Genomic DNA, 20,461 nt, shown 5'->3' with positions numbered 1-20,461 from the left:
GGAAACCGGCTTTTGACCGGTACAGCCTATGTTCTCCAAGACTACAGTCTGGAAGGCACCGACCTCTGCTCCTTGGCTGGGATATAACAGACTGACCTGTGACACTGGATTGGTTCCATTTATCCCTCTGGATGGAGGATTACTGGCCCAAAATTCCCAAAGGTTTTTAAGGCTTGAAAGACTGAGCTAGGATTGGTAGCAGGCACAGTCAGGCTATCTGTTCAATTGTGCTCATAGAGCTGGGGCAAAAATTACACTAATGGGTTTGATGGAAATTGAAGACGGGGAGAAAAAAGAAACAAACAGAGACATAGTTGTGTATAGTCTATGTCTGACATCAGCAAGCCAGTCCCTCTCCTTATCCAGTAGTGGCCTCCTCTTTGTCATTCCACACGTTCCTACCACTCCGTGCGAGAGTCTTCTCCTTTGTGTTTTCTGCCACCAAAACCATAATGAAAATGTACCACCCCGGCACAAAATCCATTGTACTGAAAGCTGATAATGATAGAAAAACTAATGATATTATATTAGCGGGTGTTAAAAAACCCTCTCTCCTTCCCAGTTGATTGGGTGAGAGAAGCTTTGTAAGACTGGTTTGAAACACAGATAAATCACGGCAAAGCACTATTTTTGCATGCTTTTAACATGTCTGGGTGTCAGTAAGTTTGATGGATCCAGTCAAGGAATCATCTTGATATAAACAAATCGTTTGCTCTCCGATTCCTGAGAAGCTGCTCAGCAAAAGTTTGGCTGCTGCACTGCTGAGGGCTTGTATAATGAAGGGCTTGGCAGGGGCCCGTGGAACAGGGAACTGGCTGCATTTTTTCAGGCATCTCCTGCAGATTGGGGGTCATTAGTCACCAGGACCTTTTTTAAAGACATGCTTGGACAAATTTATGGGGGCTTAGTGAACAATGCAGAACACTCATTCAGTGGTGAATCTCACCCTCAGCAAGTATCTCATTCTTAAATGATCAGCCCCAGGAAACCATCGAGATGTTGTGTTTGTGAGTGGGTGGGTATCTAAAATAATTCACCGATGTGCAAAAGCCTATATAAAAATATCGTTCATGCAAACCTTCCTTTTCAACAGGTCTGTGCCATTCATTGGCCAGATCTTTGGCCATGAGACCCTAGATGGAGACCTCAAACTCACTAGGAAATATGTACCTGTGTGGGGAAACACTACCAAAAACTGTCAGACAGCTTTAGAAAATGTGCACATTTTGTGGTGTCCAAATATGGGGTGGATTTAGCATTCCTGAAGGGTGCCTGACCGATATCCCCAGCCTGTCATTTATCCACAGAAATGATCTAGAGTAGAAATAGCAGTGCAAGATTCCCCCATAGTGCCCAACCCACGGGCTACAACTTTGACTTGGAGAGTTTAGCCCTGGGGATGAGAAGATGGGACAGTCCTTGGCTTCCCCTGGAGATGCTGTCAACTAGTGTAAATTGTAGTGGCTTTTTTTTTCTTTTTTTTCCCAGTGAGAACATTTATCCACTAGGAACTGGACTGATAAAATATCCAAATGAGGCCAAGAGTTTTGTTACTATTTGCCCCCATTAGTGAAATAGGAATAAATACTAAGTACCAGAGGGGATTCTATATTCCTAATCCTTATGGAAGTATCTCCAGGAAGACATTTAATACACACAAAAAGCACTTGGGGCTCAATTTGAAACACAGGTTCAGGGCTACGTTTTGTGTCATTTTCTTGTCATCAAAAACATGCAATTAACGTCACTTGCTTTGTATAACAGTTTACAAAGGGAAATGATTCTCTGGTAATCCTGTTTGTACTAATTTTTCTTGCCCTGTTACCAGTTGGCTAAGTAGAACCATAATGTTTATTGTAATTTTTATAGTGGGATGGGTGAAGAGGAGTTATACAATTTGGTTTGGAAATGGCTGAGAAAGTTTAACTGGATTTGTGTGCACACTAAGGGCGTGACTTTAGTAGGGGAAAAATGGGAGGTGTTCTTCACTCAAGATAAAACCCTACTGGAGACAAGGTGGTTTGTAGTTTTCACAGGAGTTAGCAGGTCAAGTTAAAGACTCCAGGGAAGCTGGGGGTTTATCTCAACCCGCTAATGTGAAAACTACAAACTGCCTGATCTGCAATAGGATTTTACTTCCTGGTAGTTAACTTGGGTTAAGAACACCATTTTTTCTCCCCTGAGTGAAGACAAGGCGGAAGGTCAGATAAGGCCCATAAGGATGTTGAACTATGAGGATGCAGATGGCCTGTACAATAGGACTTTTGAGACCATGTGGATCACAGAGCTAAGCACAGTGGGGAAGAAGGGGAAAGCCGGTGGATTCTAGGGTGGTCATTAACCTGAAGTAACATCTTTGGACTAGCTACGTTGATGCCCTAATGCCCTGAACTAGGCTGAAGGGAGATTTCTATTCCTCAAGCCCTGCAGAAAGTTTCAGCTTTGTGCTGGGAACCAGGCTTTTACTCAGAGTTCTGTTCTCTGAAAGCAAGAATAGCAGAGAATTTCCCCCCACCTGTCAGTGAGCATAATTAAGGAGAAACATGAGTTATTAGCCTGCAATTCAATGCCACATGGTGACGGAATCTTCCTAATAACCTCACAACTATCTGAGTTCTTTTGTATTCCAGGGAACCTCGTTCCCTCATGAGAACTGAGATGCCAGCAGTTATTACTTAGGTTTGCTGTTATTATGTCACCCTAGATTAACTGACTGATTGCAATCTTTTAGCATTGTTCTTTGCGTGTGGCTTAGTGGGGAGAGCTGGGTCATGGAATACTCTTTCTGGTCCAAGAATGGTGTGAGTTTAGTGGTATGCAGATACAAGCTCAGGGGGCATCTGGAGTCATAGAATCATAGAATATCAGGTTTGGAATGGATCGCAGGAGGCCAGCTAGTCCAACCCCCCTGTTCAAAGCAGGACCAATCCCCAACTAAATCATCCCAGCCAGGGCTTTGTCAAGCCGGGCCTAAAAAATCTCTAAGGGTGGAGATTCCACCACCTCCCTACGTAGCCCATTCCAGTGCTTCAACACCCTCCTAGTGAAAAAGTTTTTCTAATATCCAACTTAAACCTCCCCCACTGCAACTTGAGACCATTACTCCTTGTTCTGTCATCTGATACCACTGAGAACAGTCTAGATCCATCCTCTTTGGAACCCCCTTTCAGGTAGCTGAAAGCAGCTATCAAATCCCCCCTCATTCTTCTCTTCTGCATACTAAACAATCCCAGTTCCCTCAGCCTCTCCTCATAAGTCATGTGCTCCAGCCCCCTAGTCATTTTTGTTGCCCTCCGCTGGACTCTCTCCAATTTATCCATATCCTTCTTGTAGTGTGGGGCCCAAAACTGGACACAGTACTCCAGATGAGGCCTCACCAGTGCCGAATAGAGGGGAATGATCACATCCCTCGATCTGCTAGCAATGCCCCTACTTATATAGCCCAAAATGTCATTAGCCTTCTTGGCAACAAGGGCACACTGTTGACTCATATCCAGCTTCTCATCCACTGTAACCCTTAGGTCCTTTTCTGCAGAACTGCTGCCTAGACTGTAGCAGTGCATGGGATTCTTCCATCCTAAGTGCAGGACTCTGCACTTGTCCTTGCTGAACCTCATCAGATTTCTTGTAGCCCAAGGCTCTAATTTGTGTAGGTCCCTCTGTATCCTATCTCCACCCTCCAGTGTATCTACCACTCCTCCCAGTTTAGTGTCATCTGCAAACTTGATGAGGGTGCAATCCATGCCATCCTCCAGATCATTAATGAAGATATTGAACAAAACCAGTCCTAGGACTGACCCTTGGGGTACTCCGCTTGATACCGGCTGCCAGCTAGACACGGAGCCATTGATCACTACCCGTTGAGCCCGACAATCTAGCCGGCTTTCTATCCACCTTATAGTCCATTCATCCAGCCCGTACTTCTTTAACTTGCTGGCAAGAGTCATTTAAGAAAAACAAGTGCTTGGTTCAAGTCCTACTTAGCTGATAATCTGGGGGGTTTGATGGGATCAGGGCCAAAATGGGACTCCTAGGTAATCATCTGCAATTAAATTTCAGACTATACAGTTGACAAAAGGAAGAAAATGCAAATGTGCTTTTGCTCCTATGAGGTCTTTTGTGTTCCTAATCCTGCAGTTCACAATCGGTCAGCTAACTGCATCCAGTCAGGCTAGTGGACTTTGCCAGGGGTGAATTTGGCTTAGAGAGTTTTGCCCAAATAAGCATTCCAGGATTTGTGCCCTCTTCAAAGGGGGACGGAGGGCGGGGGGCATTACATGGAAGATAACATCAGGTCAAGTGTAAAGAGTCCAGTCAGGGACACATGATAAGGCCCTGCCAATGCTCAGAGCAAAATCTTAGGAAAGAAAAATTTCCTAGATCTGGCTGAATGCAGCCATGTGATATGGATCGAGTGAGTGGGGAGTTCTGTTTGACAGCCAAGTTACTTACTCAGCACCTTCCTCAGTAAACGACTCCAAAGTATAAGGATGAAGTGTATATATTCTTCTCTCCCTGCCTGCTCCTGACTTGTGATCCTGAAGATGGACACAAACTGTTGTCTTGTTCTGTTTGCTTAGGCTCACTTGCTGACCACAGTCTGCTCTCCCTGACATCAGTGGAAGTTCCCTGGCAGGAGGAAAGCTATGTATTGCTCCTCAAGCCATCTGTTCTGTGGTAACTGCTCCTCTGCCAGCACTTCTAACAATGGATAGGCTCTCTAAATAGCTACTACTACATATTATTGCAGATCACTTCATCCTTCCTTCCCTCTTGCGTTTTGTCAGGCCTGCTCCTTTTAATCATTATGTGTTACTTTCTTTTAATGCTCTACAGTGGGCTGCAGTGGGAGTAACATATTTTACATTATTATCTTACCCCCAGCCAGGCTCACCCATAAACTTCTCCTACATGGCAGCATTTACACATTTAGCAGAAGCCACTTGCAAATTGCTTACAGTCTGCTCTGAAAAAGATTAGCAGAGAAGCTGCTGGGGGTTTCCTGCCTTACATTATGCCACTGACTTTTCTGTGCCAGGAGAGTCTGAGGCTTTCTGTTTTTCCTTTAGCTTTCTGATTTGCTTTTCTTTTCTTCTCCTATGATATGTATTTCACACACCCACACACATCAAGGGCTACAGTTTCAATATAGCTTCAGTCCAGCCTCCTAAATTCATGCCTGGAAATGTTATGTTTTAGGTACAATATTCTATGTATTTATCCTCACTACCACCTGTGAGGTAGGGAAGTGCAATTATCCCCATTTCACAGAGGCAGAATTGAGGCACAGAGAGGCTAAGTGACTTGCCCATGATCACACGGGATGTCTGTGGCAGAGCAAAGAATTGAATCGGGGTCCCCCAGGTCCCAGGCTAGTGCTCTGATTTTTGGACTGTCCTCCCTATTGTACTTGCATGTTTTTTGTATGTCCAAAATCAGGTGTATGTGCATACGAACATAAGGCTGGCCATAATGGTCCAATCTATCCCAATATCCTGTCTTCTGATAGTGGCCAATGCCAGGTGCCTCACAGGGAATGAACAGAACAGGCAATCATCAAGTGATCCATCCCCTGTCATCCACTCCCAGTTTTTGGCAAACAGAGGCTAGGGACATTCAGAGCGTGGGGTTGCATCATTGATCATCCTGGCTAATAGCCATTGATGGGTCTATTGTCTATGAACTTATCTAGTTCTTCTTTGAACCCTGTTATAGTTTTGGCCGTCACAACATCACCCAGCAACGAGTGCCACAAGTTGACTGTGTGTTGTGTGTTGACGTGCATGCAACTTGGGCAGCTCGAAGCCTTAATGACCTAATACAGGCATGCATTGCTTTTGTCCCATATTTACAGGAGGACAGGTGCCAGTCTGAACTGTGTGCACGCAATGCCTGATGTGTGGCACAATTAGGACACAAACAGCTGCACGGGCACATTTTGAAGCCGTTTTTTCTCATTTTACCCCCAAATGTCTTGAGTCTGTCACTGTTGAGCTTATGTTCTGTTTAATTTCAATGCTCATTTTTAATCGGTCATTTTTTAATTAAATTCTTGCTTTCTCTACTCTGATTGAACTCTTTAGTCAAAGCCTTTGGGCTGCATTGAGGAGAGGACAGGGAAGTAATTCAAATCAGTATACAGAAGGGGATAGATGCATTATTGTTGCACATCAAACATTTGAAACCTCTTTCTTAAGGAACTGGAATGAACCCAGCATGAAGCTTTATGTGTGAAACTAGCTCTTGAGTTCTTCTAGCAAAGCTGAGGAGCACTGTGTGTAAAGTGTAATGCTGTATACAGGGTCCATGCTTGTATCTGAATGAGGCAGAGGCTGCAATCTTGCATCTGAACATCAGTGGCAATGCAAATTTAGCTGACATTCCTCAGCTGCTTTAAAAACCACCACCCTTGCTCCCAAAATGTAGATTTTTAAAGGGACAGCACTGTCTCTGTATAACAACATCAGGAAAGTGCATTTGAATGATAACGGGAGCAGATTGTGAGACCCTTAAATCCTGTTCCATAGTATCTTATCTCCACAATTAGTTCTCACTGATTGATTTCTTAAGGAGTAATGGACTATTCAGTATGACCAAAGGTATCAGAATTTGGCCTAGAATGAGCACATAGACATTAGAAAACCATTCAGAAGCCAGTTCACTGTTAGTGAAACACTTGGAAGGTGCTGGTTCTGTGAATAAAGAAGTGCCTACTGTTAAATAGTGTTAAATTGCTATGTAGTGTTGCACTGTGCTATTAAACATCTTCAGTTTTCCACTTCAGAGATGACTGCATTTTAGCAGTATCTGAAGTGCATGTACTTTGAGCAGTGCTTTTAAATCCTTCTGGATGAAAGATGCAGTGTGTTTTTAAAGCATTTTTATGATTAACTAATTCTTTCCCTAGCATATAAATTATTAGTAAAACTGGAAGTACAAATGTGTGGGAGTGAATCTACCGGTATATATGTTGCTGTATTCCACAGACTCTGTAATGTGCTTTGGCCAACACTGAGCTGTTTTGGTACTGCTCTATTCAATCCTAATTGGTTATCAATTTGGATAATTTGAAGCATCTGCTAGATTGGTGCAAATGCTTCTTAAGATCATTTTACTTTTTCCAAAAGGGGCAAATGAAAGGTTTGTGAAACAGACCCAACATATTAAACCATTTAGTACGGCTTTCCAGGTTTGCCTTTGCACAGTGTTACTGTGTTTTGGGGGATGCTATGGAAGTATCCCTGGGCTTGATTCTTATTTGCACAAAGGCCACATTACACCATTCTGCCAGCAGAGCGGCTGGCCTAGAAACCTTACTCAATCACCATTTTTTCCCATGTGGCTACTGGCTATATTGTCTATTTCATTGGTAAGGATGGCAGAGCTGTGCAGGGTGTTTAGCTGGGCTACAATTCTAGACATTAGTGGGGTTTTGTATTCAGTCTTGCAAGTGTTAATGAAGAAGCTGCTGCTCCTGTCCCCTCCCCAGGCATCCACACACCCCAGACAGTGTTATGACTTCCTGACCTACATCCTTTCCACATCTCCCCCATCCAGTTTTCCCCACCCCCGTCTCCACTTCCTCACTCATGCACAGGAAGGGAGCACTTTCTGGGAGGGCACTGCTCCTCTTGGCTCTGCCTTGGGGGGTGATCGGCCTCAGGCAACTTTGATTTGTGGACAGAAGGTTCCAGTTTTCCTGTCGTCTCTTCCCGTTTGGTTTCCCCAGTTCCCACAGGAACCTGGGAAGTAGGTTGTGCCCACCGTTTGCAACGGAAAAAAGCTCAAGATAACTGTAGGGGGGACAATACCCGTTTGACGTCACTTCAACTTCTTCCCTTCGGGTCAAGTCCTTTTGTTTCCCCTTGTAAGTAAAAGTAATGTTACCCCCACGCCCCCCTCTATATTTCGAGTAACACAAAGGCACTGCAGAATTCTGTATGCTGAAGAATCAGGGCTCAAGCTGTCAGAGAGTCTTTCCTGATAACATGAGGTCTGCTTGTGCGAGTAGTGAGCGAACCCCACTGTAACACGTCAGTCATTCTGGAGCAGGGCTGGCTCTTTGTAGGTCCATTAATAATTATCCTGTTTGCACAGGATGACGGAGGTGGCTATGGGCAGAGCACCAGCTTTTTCTTGCTGAAGAGTTCCTGCCTTTAGATAAGCAGCTCGCCTCCCTCTCAGATTAGCTTTTTATTGGTAAATGTCGGTAAATGTCAAGTTCACGGTCTCCACACAAACTGACAAAACATATTTCCATTGATGATCACAGAAATTGACAGGTGGGCAAAGAAAAAAATGAGAACTTATCAGCGTTTGCTATAAGGACATTTGCTTTGTATATTTTGACACGTGCGGTTAGCACTTTGTGTTCTACACTGCCCTTAAGTAATTATTGTCTGACACCCCGACGCCCAATTTCCCACGGTTGTGAAAATATAAATGGATCATAGAAAAAGATGATTAAATCCCATAGTTCTGCATAACTGAAAATTTAAATAGATAAAATTGGAAAAAATGCTTAAAAATAAACATCGATGTGATCTGCTGAAATTATAAAAATGAAATAAAAACTGAATTCTGCCAAGCCTAATTCTGAGTCTGACTAAATAGTGTTAATACGAACTCGCATTGCGCTGCTTGGCAAATGTTAGAGAATTGCTGTTTTTCTCCTTTACCTTCAGCAGGCTTGTTAATGCAGAATGAACTGGAATTGAAAACGCTCAGTGGTGTGGACTGCTTTCTTGTAGGGTCCGTCTACACCAGGGGTTTCAGACTGGGGGTTGGGACCCCTCAGGGGGTCGTGAGCTGTCAGCCTCCACCCCAAACCCCGCTTTGCCTCCAGCATTTATAATGGTGTTAAATACATAGAAAAGTGTGTTTAATTCCTAAGGGAGGTCGCGCTCAGAGGCTTGCTATGTGAAAGGGGTCACCAGTACAAAAGTTCGAGAATCACTGGTCTACACAATGAGTGGCAGCCCACAGCAGCCGGTCTCAGTGTCCGAGTCCACAGACTCAGGCTTGTGCTACGGTGCTAAAAACAGCTAGGTAGACATTGCGGCTTGGGCTGGAGCTCAGGCTCTAAAGCCTAGGGGTTGGGGTTGGCTCACAGTCCAAGGTCCAGCCTGAGCCCCCAGAAATCCAGCTCCCCCTGCCTCTGACCACTGGATTAGAATCCCACCAGTTGTGCTGCCATGACGACTACCTCAGGCACCCGTCTCAGGGCAGCTTTTGTTATCTGGAGTAATTATGCTGGAGGATTCTCTGCAGCTTGAGGTCTTCAAACCGCAATTTGGGGACTTCAATAACTCAGACATAGGCTAGGGGTTTGTTATAGAAGTGGAATGGGTGAGATTCTGTGGCCTGCATTGTGCAGGAGGTCAGACTAGATGATCATAATGGTCCCTTCTGACCTTAAAGTCTATGAGTCTATGAGTCTAATTCGTCTCCTTGAAAGAACCCCCCTCCCCATCCGCCATAACACACTAAGGACCAAGTTCTGCCCTTGGATACATGCATGAAATTCCTGCTGTATCCAGCGGCAGCCAGCTGCATGCATCCGAGGGCAGAATGACCTTCCTCCGCTCCATTGCTACAGCTAGCTAGAGCATTTGTTCTCCGTTGCTGCGCACATTGTGACCAAGGTGTAAAATTAATGCTCCCCTTTGTTTTTCTTTTCTCTCCTTAGTTATATCTGCAGGCCAGATTCACATGGAGAGGAGCCCGTCTGCTACGTCCCCTTCTGCAGTTTACCCTGATCATGATGGCATTTTACACAGGATTGTCCCGTGTGTCTGACCACAAGCATCACCCTACAGATGTGCTGGCAGGATTTGCACAAGGAGCCCTGGTGGCTTACTGCATAGTGAGTGGCATCTCTTACTATTGCAGGTCGGGAGTGATATGAGACGGGAGGCAAAGAGGACTCAATCCTGCATCAGAGAACTACTGCAATGCCACCTAGTTACTCCTGTGCAGCAACTGCTCTGAGGCTTAAGAGGATGGCTGTTAAGCCCCTGTGTCCTCAGCTGTGCACGTTCTCCACCCCTGAGCCCACGCGAGGCACTTGACAAATGCTTTGCAATGAGGACAACCACACGTAGTGCTTTCCCCTGCTTCGTGCTAATGAGTAATGACACCAACAATGCACCAGCCAAGGATTTGCAGGATCAAAGTCCATATGTAAAATGTAGAGAGTCTCCTCTGAAACTCTAGTTATGTAAAACCCACACAGCATCTTAAGTGAAGCAGCTGAGTTCTGCTCTGCCCTATCAGCATTAGGGTCAGTATGTTCGCTGATTAGCAAGGATTCAATTATTAGTGGCCCTCTCCAATCCAAGCAAATTACCAGTGCAGCTTAGGGAAGCTAACATGCAGACAGTGGTGGCAGTTTTTCCTCAAAGGCTAAACACACCTTTCTTGATGAAAGCTGTGTTGCTTTTCAAGGCTCTGCAGAGGATCTATACAGAATCAAAGATCCCAGAAGACTGTGTTGGAGGTGGGGAACATATATGTTCCCTTCAGAGTTAAACCAAAAAAATTCCCTGCCTGGGAATGTGGATCTTGGGTTTGTTCTTTTGATTGCAGGTTTTTTGTTTTGTTCTTTATGTGGCAAAAAGGTTTGTGAGAAAATGGTTTACAAAAGCCATGATTGCTTGTCTGTCACTGCCTGGCTTGTTCTCATGCAATTTACTTTCCAAAGAGTGACCTGATTGCACAGTCCTTTAACTCAAAGTGACACATGTAAACGTTTAATGTAGGCAGAATGGGAGTCGCCGGCTCCGTGTAATGACGTGATTGTTTTCAGTGTAGTTATCTTGTTTAGAAACAAAGGGACTGGGGACTAAAGTAATTATGTGGCTTTAGAAACTCCTAAAACCAAGTTTTCAAAAGGTTACACACTTTTTATTTTGCTTGATCTGAAAGTAAAGTAAACCTCAAGGCAAGGAATAAAGTTCCCTAGAGGTTTATTCGCAGGAGTGGAAAATAGGTTGTTTGTGCATTTTCCACTTATTGATAAAATGCTAAACCTGAGCAATAAATAAATAAAAAAAAGGCTGTAATCTAGTTGTTTAAAAAATGATTAACCCCTTCGGGGTGGGAGTTGGGTTTTGCCATTGCCAAGTGCCCATGCACCATTATAACTTAGTGTCAGTAAATCCTTAATACCAGTGCCAAAGGGTTAATTGGTGGAAGTCTTCCACGTAGACCACTACTATGGGTGACTTTCCTTCTTAAATTTGCCTCTTTTATGCATAGCAGGAGCTGAACCATTATGGTTCATATATATCTTCTGTTCAAATGTCACAGTTCTCCTCAAAGCCTTGGAAACCTTTTAATATCCTTAGCAGCCAATTAAAGAAACAACACATCACTGTTGAAAGCTCTGGGAGCAAAAAGGTCTTGGGCAAGCTTTGGAACAGTGAAGCAGTTTTTCTCAGTTCAGGTGCTTCATATCACGTTATGTGGCTTTGTCTAGGCCAGTGTTTCCCAAACTTGGGCCTCTGCTTGTGCAGGGAAAGCACTGGTGGGCCAGGACAGTTTATTTACCTGCCCTGTCTGCAGGTCCGGCCGATGGCGGCTCCCACTGGCCGCGGGTCGCTGCTGCAGGCCAATGGGGGCTGCGGGAAGCAGCAGTCAGTATGTCCCTCGGCCCACGCGGCTTCCAGCAGCCCCCATTGGCCTGGTGCGGCGAACTGTGGCCAGTGGGAGCTGCGATCAGCCGGACTTGCAGACGGGGCAGGTAAATAAACCAGCCCGGCCCGCCAGGGGCTTTCCCTGCACAAGCGGCGTCCCAGGTTTGGGAAACACTTGTCTAGGCACTAACTGTGTATGCAGTCAGACTGTTTTTTTTAACGTGTGCAACATGAAAGATCAATCTCATGTTTCATCCTTTTATCATATTCTTTCCCCCCTCTACCTGTGACAAAGCTGTCAAAAAGTGACAGAAAGGTTTTGTGGATTAGGAAGTGCACACATAAAAAAACAGTCTGACTGCATACACAGTTAATGCCTTCTGAAAGACAATAGAGGTCCAGATGCTAGGGACAGACATTCGTACATTTCCTGCCTAGTGACAAGTTGCAGATCTGGTGGTCTCCTCCCTGACCCTTTAACAGATGGCAAATTGTAGTGGGCCAGGAGGAGGGTGAGAATGTTGCTCCCATAGGCTGACTTTCCTGTGACGAAATAAATCAACATAGGAAGCAGCTGCCTGGTTATTTCACAAACAGGCCTGGTCTTTCTCTTCTAGCTCCGGGCACACCCACTCTACTCACTGCTCTTTTGTATGCCTCCATGCCTAGCCCGGATATGGAGAGGGCACTGGTCATTCATTGCCCTGGTCCTACTGCCTGGAAAAGACACAAGGGGCTTCCAATGGGATTCAGACCCAAACCCCTGTTGCGTATTTGTCCAGGTGCAAACAGCTAAAATGTTCTTGGAATCCTGAACTCACTTATTTAAAAACTGAGGAGCAGGGTTAGTATTTGCCCGGTATGGGCCTACGTTTCTTTTCTTCTTTTCGGGGGGATGGTTGGAGGCTCCCTTAACAGTAAGAGCCACGGGCCCTAAAAAGCTGCTAGGCTGCTGCCACTGAGAAGCCACTCCAGGGCTCCCTGCAGCTGGAATCAGGGCAGTGGTGTAGGAACGAGCAACCTTCCCACCTCCTGCCAAATTAAATTGTCGGTGTGTCAGAAGAACGGCTCGCAGGAGTAAAGGAGCCAGGATCAGGCTCTCTCTAAGTCCTACCTTAGACCTTCTCTTGTAAGCAGTAGGCTTCTGTTTTCATAATGGAATTCACTAGCTTCCAGTTCCATCCTATGCCTAGGGTCAGACTCACCCCAACTGATAGCCCTAGATCCTAGAAATGAGCATGCCCCATCTACCACTATGTCCCAGAACAGCTCAGAGATCACAGGGTTGCATCCCTCCCTCCACCCTGCAACTTCAGAGTCAGATCTCATTGGCTGGCTGCACAATGTCCCTGCACTCCCACGCCCAGCTCTTCACTTTCTCTTCCTCCCTCTCTTGCCCAGCTGCTAACTGCTTGTAGACTAGAACTCTGCAAAGGAACAAGGAGTCCGTTGGCACCTTATTTAAAGACTAACAGATGTATTGGAGCATGAACTTTCGTGGGTGAATGCCCACTTCGTCAGACGCATAAGCCACAGCGCAGCTGCAGAGCCATGCCGTAGCCACAGCTGAAACCTTGAGGTTGCTGCAGTGCCCACAGTCCTAATGCATCACATCACATCCCCTCCTATGAAAGAGGAGTTAGGCCTCGGAGTAGGATGACCAGATGCCCGGATTTTATAGGGACAGTCCTGATATTTGGGGCTTTGTCTTATATAGGTGCCTATTACCCCCCACCCCATCCCGATTTTTCACACTTGCTGTCTGGTCACCCTACCAGGGGGTGCCCAGCTCACTTCCCTATGCTCCCCACCAGATCCTAGCCCCACTCTCACTTCCACATCAACCTAAGCAGGGCCGGCTCCAGGCCCCAGCACGCCAAGCACGTGCTTGGGGCGGCATGCCGCGGGGGGCGCTCTGCCAGTCGCCGGGAGGGCGGCAGGTGGCTCCGGTGGACTTCCCGCAGGCGTGCCTGTGGAGGGTCCGCTGGTCCTGCGGCTCCGGTGGACCAGTGGACCACCGGAGCTGCGGGACCAGCGGACCCTCCGCAGGCACGTCTGCAGGAGGTCCACCGGAGCTGCAGGACCAGCGACCAGCAGAGCGCCCCCCGCGGCGTGCCGCTGTGCTTGGGGCGGCAAAATTGCTAGAGCCGCCCCTGAACCTAATGACCCCTCCCACCAGGATTCTGCTACACCTTTGCAAAACAGATTTCAGACCCGTTCTGAAAGCTGGAAACTCACTGGAACCAGTGAGGCAGGGGCAAGATTTGCCTTGAAATGAACTGCTAGTTAATATCAACTGTTACAAGTTATGCAGTTCTTTGGCTTGCGCTTTCCTTGTTGAGCTAATCAGCTCTTCTCATAGAACAATAAACTCGTGCTTGTCAGGGAAACCTTTCTGGAGACGCACACTGAGTAACTTCCCCTTCACTTGGCTGGGGCTCTCTCTCTGTTATGTTACTAACTGGTGAAGATGATAAAGCCAGGCTTGACCTTTGATTCACGGGGCATTCAAGGCCTCCATGCTTAGCCACCGTTTTATCATTCCCTACTACATTGTGTCAGAGAAGGGTGACTCAAAATCATTCTGAAGAACAGCCTTCCGCTGTGACTCAAGAACTGAGTCTCAGGCTGTTGATATTAAAAGACTGTTAAGTGCAGTAGTAATCATGCTGTAATTCTCTGTGGAAGGCAGTTGTGTGTTTCATCTCCAAGAGTTACCAAAGCTAAAAGTTGTAGCAGATGCATTTGTCCTTCTCGGCCTGAAATAACAAATGCAAGACATTCATGTCAAGCACTTCCAGCTGATGAAACATTTTTACTTGGTTCCAAAGTGAAATATGATGAGAATTTCCGAAAATCAAAATAGCAGGATAAGCAGACTAATACATATCACGTAGTTTACATGAGTGGAAGCATTTAAAGAGACAAGATACCTTTTGGTTTCAACTCTTAAAAGTCATATTAGTTTGTTTTACTGTTGTGTATCTGAGTATGGATTTCTTTCATATGATGAAAAGAAATGGGATTATTAAATGGAAATATAAAATACTGACTTAGTTTGTATAGTTCAATCCCAGTTCTCTGCTGTCAAATTTTCTTTATGGGTGGAGAGCACCTTCTACAGGAAGTGGAATAAATCCAAGTAAAAACTTTGCACATTTACTAGCTTTTTTTAGTCTTAAACAGTTCAAGCGTTAGGAGGATTTAACACACTGTTTTGACCCTAAAAGATCATGTTTCAGGATTCCTGTAAGTGTGTACATAGCCTCAAGCCACGCTAGAGAGAAATACAGTTTAAAGGGGAATTAAAACTACTACCAAGTATTTGAATTAAACCCTCAAAAGCAATGAACTGCAGAGGAAAGGCTAAAAAACAAACAACCACAGGATGATACTCCATCCATAACGGACTCATTTATAAAATAAGGCCACATTCAATATAATCTCCATCTGCCTCTTGCACAGAGCAACCACCACCTACCTCCTCCCACAAATTGATTTGTCATGGATTTCTTGATGTAGAAGTTGGACACCTTTCTGATTGAATCCAATGGTAGGTGGCAGGCATGTGAGAGAAATGGCAACAGAATTGCTCCAAAGCAGCTGGTTTATTTTATTTTATTTTTTGAGTACTAACAACCAAAGAAAGAAAAATGTTCTACAGCAATGCATTCTCTCTCTGAGCATGACTTTTGTTTGTTTTTAAAAGGACTCATCCAACCCTCTGTTTTTGTGGGTGCAATTTTACTCCCTCCGTTTACTGTAGCACAAATGCTAGCATTTATTTGTCTAACCGGCAGATATGTGGGCACAGTTATTTAGCTAGACATCTGAATGTCCGCATTTTCACTCAAGGAAAAGATATTTTTTTAAATGTTGGGCCTCTTACGCTTTTCTGCTCCAGACAAATATTTATGGATAAGTAATAAAATTTGAAAAGTGAAGGATTCAGACTCCCAATTTCTCAGTTTTAGAAGTAGCAATAAGTAGTCATTTCAGATCAGGCCAATTGTCCATCTAACCTTGTTTCCTGTCTCTGATAGTAGCTTAGAAAGATGCTGAGGTGGAAAAGGAATACTCCTGCTGAATAGTGCATCTGGACAGCCATATGATGAGCAAGGGAATGAGAGGGAAATGTCTTCCTGTCTTTACCAATAAACCACCCTGAAGCATGCGGCTCAATAACCCTTGTACTTGGACTAGCTAGTGTAATTGTGTAGTCTAGTCTTATTCATGTAAGCATCTTATCCCTTTTCCATTTGATTGTGTTAAATCAAGGGCACTTCCAAACACTGCAGTAGGAAGAGATACAAATACATTTATTATTCTAAGGCTGCCATCCTATAAGCTTGATAGGAATGCAGGACTTGCTATACCAGATCAGCTCACCAGTCCATCCAAGCCAGTATCCTGTCTCCACCAGATGCTTTAGAATCCCCATAATGAACCATTAAAAAAGGATAACCCTTCCTTAAGGGAACCTTAACCCCACACCGGCCAATGTTTGGCTTATGCTCGGAACTAATAAGCTTCTATGGAAGGTTGTGGAATCCCCATCACTGGAGGTTTTTAAGAACAAGTGGGAGAAACACCCCTCAGGGATGGTCTAGGCATACTTGGTTCTGCCTCAGCAAAGGGGGCTGAACTTGATGACCTCTTGAGGTCCTTCCCAGCCCTGCATTGCTCTGATTCTACAAAGGTTAAAATACCAAGTATCCTTCTCCCTATCACTTTGGCTGAAGTGAAATGCGATGCGTTCTCTATGGACAGCTGTCAAATTTCAGTGTCAACATAAGTTTCAGCTCAGCTGGTAAATTCTGACCCACCGACTTATCAAAAGTGGGGCTGGGAAGTAGCCATGGTGCTTGCTGGCATGTGTGTTCACCAGTCACTGAAGTTTGTTTTTGTTTATATCAAAGTTCTGGTGCTAAATAGCAAAGATGAGTCCTATCTGCGTTTTGCTGTTTACGGAGAGTTATACTGTCTGACTGTTTTCCCTTCTGGCTTCAGGTTTAAGTTTAGTAAGGGAGAAAGTGCAGCAGTCATGCTGGACTGATAAGGGTTAGGCCAAGGCTGCCAAGGAGGAAATGAAGGTTTCCTCCCAGCACTCTGTTTCTTATTGTGTTTCTGCCTCCCTAAATTGTCAAACGCTGGCCTTTTCACATCCGGCAGCGCGGTTACGTCATTGGGTATGCAGGAAAAGGGATTCAGGAATATCTCCTCCTTCCGTTGGACTCTGACTGCTAGACAGTCATCCTGACTAAACTTCAATTTTGTAGCTCATGTGTCATGAGAAAAGCAGAGTATACCAAGTGGCCCTTATTCATAGATAATTAGGGTTGAAAGGGACCTCAGGAGGTATCTAGTCCAACCTGCTGTTCAAAGCAGGACCCATCCCCAACTGGCCCCTGCAAGGATTGAACTCGCAATCCTGGGTTTAGCTATTCTCCCCCTTTACAGATAGCATCATTTGTAGAATAGCTTTAACTTTAGGGCTTTTAACTGCCCCTCAGAGAGCATTTTAAGTCAGTGGGGCTATTTGTGTGAGTCAGGCAAGCAGGATTAAAACTTTGGGGGGGGGGTCTTTGAGCCTAGTATATTGATTGTCATTATTATTATTATTATTATTTGTATTAATGTAGTGCCTAGGAGGCGTATACCTGGACCAGGACCCTATTGTTCTAGGTGCCATACAAACAGAACAAAAAGATAGTCCCTGCCCCAAGGAACTCTCTTTATTTCTAGGCTTTCAAGCCCGTGCTGTGGAGTTGTGTGTTATCAATCTATTTATAGCAAATAAATGCAATAATTTATTAATGCCCACCACAGTTCATACTGAGCCATTATCATTTAACCTCCCAACATCCTATGTGGCTTGTAGTCAAGTATTGTACATGCCTTTGCCACAGCTAGGAAAACAGCCATACACAGGCTAAGGGCCCAATCTTACAAAATGCTAAGTACTCCCATTGCCCCAGTGGGAGTTGAGGATGCTCAGCACCTTCTGAGACCAGACCGTGAGTCTAAAGACACACAGTGAGGTGGTTTCAAAGCTGGGATTCGGGCTCAGGAATTCCTAGGTCCCAGTCCTGTAGTCAGTCAGACAAACAAACAAAGAATTTGGTTGCCGTAAAATAGAACACGAATACTTTCTCATTGCTAATCTATCAAATAGTGTTTAAGGAAAACGTCTTCAAATGTCGCTCCATTGATTTCTAAATTCTATTTACAGGTGTTTTATGTGTCAGATCTCTTCAAACCCAAGATGAGGACCTCCCTGCCTCCTCCTCCAATCCGGAAAGATATCCTTTCACCTGTGGACATCATTGAACGGAACAATCACCACAATATGGTGTAGACCTTTGCAGTCCTCCTCCCTCCACAATCCTCCCCCCCCCCCTTTTTTTTTTTTTTTTGCAAAAATGACTGCTGACAGCAACTACCTGCTGCTCTCAAATCTCATCAGACAGTAGAATGTAGGGAGAGACTTTCTTGCCCGACTAATAAGGTCTTACTCTCTGGCCTTTTCACTTGCAACATTTGCATGAAATGGGTATTGTTCAACTAAGTCAAAAGCAACAATGAGAAAAACAAACAAACAAACAAACAAACAGTGATGCCGGAATTCTGGATGTGCAATTGGTTGAGTGTTCATGTTGTAGTGAACCCAAATTGTTCATCGCACAATGAACACTAAACGATTATGTAAAGCCGGCCATCTTTGCTTTTACTAGAAAGATTTCCAATGCCTGTAAGAAAAACTCACAACTAAATTATATAGCACTATATACAAGAAACAGCACTGATTCAAGATTTGGGATTGGTTTCTAAGTGTCACTGCTCTTTTCCCCTCCTTCCTTCTTTTTAATATTGCTTTGTTTGACTCCGTTCCATACTGTGATGTTGATTCAGAAGAAGCTTGCCTAGTCAAAAATGTCAGAAGGGTGCCTGGTCATACTACACAAACTTAAAAAAAAAAACCCAACAATCTAAGGTGGTTCCACAACAAATTGTGCATGAATGAATCCGTTATCCACTTAGAAGCCAAATCTCTTCATTTCCACTTTGTACCTGGTGACATTAGTACTGTACGAGGCATCAAGCCTACACAAAATTGACAAATGGCCTAATTTTAAAAAAGGCTCCCTTCACTGCTCCTGGCCCTGATAAATTGCAGAAGGATTTTCTGTGCTATCGCCGCCCCCTTTGGGAGTTCACGTCACGTCAGTTGTTAGTGGTCGATCTTGTTGAAGATATGTTAGCACTATGAATTTGGGATTGAGTCCCAGGGAACAATGAGTCTGCAGTTTTAGGACGGACTGCTGGGTAGAACGTCCTAGCCTGGATTTCAAACAGTTTTGAGCATTCCCTCATCTTCTCTGTTTAGGGTCCTGTTTATAAGCCATTCAATAGACATTAGGCCAAATTCTGATCTCAGTTACATCGGTTGTGTATCAAGAGTGTGTAAAAGAGAGCAGAATTTGGCCTATTTCTCCTCGCTTTTTGGCTTTCTGGTGGAAGTTAAAGACAAATATTGAAGATCTATCTTAAAACTTTGAAAAAAAGCTAAATTGAAAAGGGATCATGCAAACCACGTGGAATGGCCATTTGCACATCTATATTACACAATCCGTCCTATCATTTCAGCTATAGCAAGCTATGATTTTTATATATAAATATTATATAAATAATGTATAAAACATTAAAAATTAACTATGTAAAATATTATTTCCGAAACAATTTTTTAGATATATCCACTATGATTATAAACTGTGTCTTGACCTGTGTTATTTACATTTTGCTGCTTAAAAAAGCATTGAATTAATTTTTTTTTGTAGTTGACTAAAATATTGTAGGTCTGTGGTAGTAATATTTTAATGAAAATAACTACAACTAGAGACAATTGTATAAAAAATCATATTAAATTGTCTGTATTTTTGTAATGTTTCATTTTGTAAAGAGAAGAATATTCAAAGACTTTTGTAGAATACAAAATTGAAGTTTGTATCTGCGAAATTATTGCTGTATAAATGTGCTTTTTAAATAAAAGCTCATAACACAACTAAATATCCTATTTTAACCATGTTCTGCATTTATGTTGTTCTTGGATTAATCTGAAGAAAATGCATGGGGTGGTATATTTAGGGCTTTATGCTGCACTGGGTAGATGTTGCATATACCTGTTCCAGGCTCAAAACAGCCCTGAACCTGATCTCACTTTAAATGAGAGTTCTGATGTGGGGGTCACCAAGGGCATGGCCACACTGTGGGTGTTACAGAAGCACCATTGCAGAGTGGTAGTGTAGATGCTTCCTACATCGATGGAAGGGGTTTTTCCGTCAATGTCAGTAATCCATGTCTCCAAGTGGCAGTAGTTAGGGCGATGGAAGAATTCTTCTGTTGACCTAGCCGCATCTGCCCCAGGGTTTGGGTCAGCTTGACAGCAACACTCAAGGCGTGAATTTTTCATACCCCTTAGCGAAGTCGCTAGGCCTGTCTAAATTTTAAGTGTAGACCAGGACTTTGGCTTATTTCTGTCACAAGGCAGAAGTAACTAAGATGGAAGCCCATAGCTAAATCCCTTTATTTACATAGTAAGGATGAGCTCGCCTCTGGCTACACCTCTTTCTCACCCAGTGCTCTTGTGTATGAAGGAGTGGTGCTCAAGGAGCTTGAAATTGACTTCTACTTATTTATGTGAAGGTAGGTCCCTCTCTGCTAGGCACAATGCAAATGGGAGAGCCAGTCCTTGCTCTGGAAGGCGTATAGTCTAAATAGAGAACACTGAAGAGGGAAACAGAACCATAGAAGTCAAGTGACTTGTC

General features: G+C 44.2%; 1 protein-coding gene across 1 annotated transcript in view; it reads left to right on the top strand.

Moving 5' to 3' along the window:
• PLPP3 (phospholipid phosphatase 3) overlaps nt 1-19,703 on the top strand; it is a 72,827-nt gene extending 53,124 nt beyond the window's left edge. Inside the window, exons 5-6 of the mRNA XM_045027540.1 lie at nt 9,689-9,865; nt 17,869-19,703. Coding sequence (XP_044883475.1) covers nt 9,689-9,865; nt 17,869-17,994 — 303 coding nt within the window. The 3' untranslated portion in view covers nt 17,995-19,703. The remainder of the gene's footprint in view (nt 1-9,688; nt 9,866-17,868) is intronic.
• Nucleotides 19,704-20,461: the final 758 nt, after the last annotated feature.

Source organism: Mauremys mutica, chromosome 8, assembly GCF_020497125.1.
Source record: "Mauremys mutica isolate MM-2020 ecotype Southern chromosome 8, ASM2049712v1, whole genome shotgun sequence".
NCBI lineage: Eukaryota > Metazoa > Chordata > Testudines > Geoemydidae > Mauremys > Mauremys mutica.
The sequence above is the reverse complement of the archived record's forward strand: the minus strand, read 5'-3'. Positions and strand labels throughout refer to the sequence as shown.